Source organism: Nematolebias whitei, chromosome 16, assembly GCF_014905685.2.
Source record: "Nematolebias whitei isolate Nwh7 chromosome 16, NemWhi1, whole genome shotgun sequence".
Lineage (NCBI taxonomy): Eukaryota > Metazoa > Chordata > Actinopteri > Cyprinodontiformes > Rivulidae > Nematolebias > Nematolebias whitei.
Genome location: NC_056513.1, coordinates 7,520,835 through 7,522,601, shown reverse-complemented (window position 1 = coordinate 7,522,601; position 1,767 = coordinate 7,520,835). Strand labels below are relative to the sequence as shown.

Sequence of the window (1,767 nt, the reverse complement as noted above, 5' to 3'; positions counted from 1 at the left end):
ACAGTCTGAGAGTTATCAGTTCATGATGCTGAGGAGAGGACACAGTCTGAGAGTTATCAGTTCATGATGCTGAGGAGAGGATACAGTCTGAGAGTTATCAGTTTATGATGTTGAGGAGAGGACACAGTCTGAGAGTTATCAGTTCATGATGCTGAGAAGAGGACACAGTCTGAGAGTTATCAGTTTATGATGTTGAGGAGAGGACACAGTCTGAGAGTTATCAGTTCATGGTTTGGGGTGGGGGTGGGGCTGATGAAGTGCTCAGCAGAGAGTTTAACTCCTGGGTTTGTTGTGAAAGATTCACGTCACACCCAGATGTTTCTGTCCTCTTGAAGTTATTTTGATGTTCGTGTTTATCAAATCTTTGTTTTGTTTTTGTTTATGCTGCATCATTTTGATCAGCTTTGGTCGTGTTAAACATGTTCATTGATTTCATTTAAGTCTGAATGAATTTATATGCTTAATTATTATAAAGATAACTTTATGTCACGGATATGATCACACAAACTACACATTTATTGTCATTAAGTAAAACCAATATGGTTCAGGTCTTTTCAACAAGCAGTCCGTGGGCCACATCTGGCTCTTTTAAATAGTTCCTTGGCCACACAAATCTGCCTGATTTGTCTGAATTTAAAGCTAAAATTATACATATTTCATTTATTTAGGAGGAGAGAGCAGAATAATCAGAATTTCTTATTACACAGCTGAAATTGGCTCACTTGCTAAATTTCATCTCTTGTCTTTAGGTTAGTAAAAATAATTTAAAAGATCATAAAACACAAAACAAACACAACAAACAATCCATAAAACAATAACAACAAAATAACAAATAACAAAAGCCATATCAACAAACATCACAGTCATCATGGGCTAAATCAAAGAGATAGTGTTAGGTTACCATGACAACAAGGGGGCAGGGCATGTACACCTGTAAGCAGGTGTCCGATTGGCCGATGGTTCTGATTTGATTGTTCCTCCAGACCCAAACAGATGAAACCAACTGAGAAATGTGAACTTTTCTCAACAAAAGAACTAAAATGTGTTTCTGTACTTGTTGCCATAGCGACCAGGATTAATGATGTGTTGAGACCTGAGCGACGCTGGGACGTTTCATGGACGTGTTGTGAAGGATGCTCAACTACTACCACTTCAGAGTTTAGCTCAGTGTCTGTAAATTGAGCCATTTCTCTATTTGGTTGCTTAGCTGAGGCGGCCATCTTGAACAGAAAGCTAATCAGTTGTAGAACAAACACAGTCAGTTACATGATACATACAGAACACCTGTGAGGACACCAGCTATAAACTCTTTACTCACATGGTAAAAACGTCCAGTCCTCCGGGGCCTCTGGTCACATCGAAGTAGTTCAGGAGGATGGAGACGGTGCCGCTCAACGCCTCGTGGCCACACCCGCAGAACAAGGCCACGCCCATGTAGAGCAGGATGGTGGCGATGAGCGACGCCCAGGGGAGGCTGCCAACGCATCGCTCGCAGCACTCCTTACAGCCTGAAAACACACGCACAGGTGAGGCTGCTGTTCAGTTCAATTCAGTTTATTTATATAGCACCAAGTCACAACAGAAGTCATCTCAGGGCACTGAACAAAAACATAAAATTAAGTTAATAACACTATTTATCTGAGGAACAGACTGCTTCGAGTCTAACTTTGTTGTAGACTCTCGTGGTAACATACACATAGGTGAGGCTGCTGTCATGGCAACACACACAGAAGTGAGGCTGCTGTCGTCATGGCAAACTCCCCTCCC

General features: G+C 41.7%; 1 protein-coding gene across 1 annotated transcript in view; it reads right to left on the bottom strand.

The window, feature by feature from the left end:
• The window catches only part of LOC119422291 (neuronal membrane glycoprotein M6-a), a 21,916-nt gene that overhangs the window by 4,791 nt on the left and 15,358 nt on the right, over positions 1-1,767 (bottom strand). Inside the window, exon 2 of the mRNA XM_037689615.1 lies at positions 1,319-1,508. Within this exon, the coding sequence (XP_037545543.1) occupies positions 1,319-1,508 (190 nt within the window). The remainder of the gene's footprint in view (positions 1-1,318; positions 1,509-1,767) is intronic.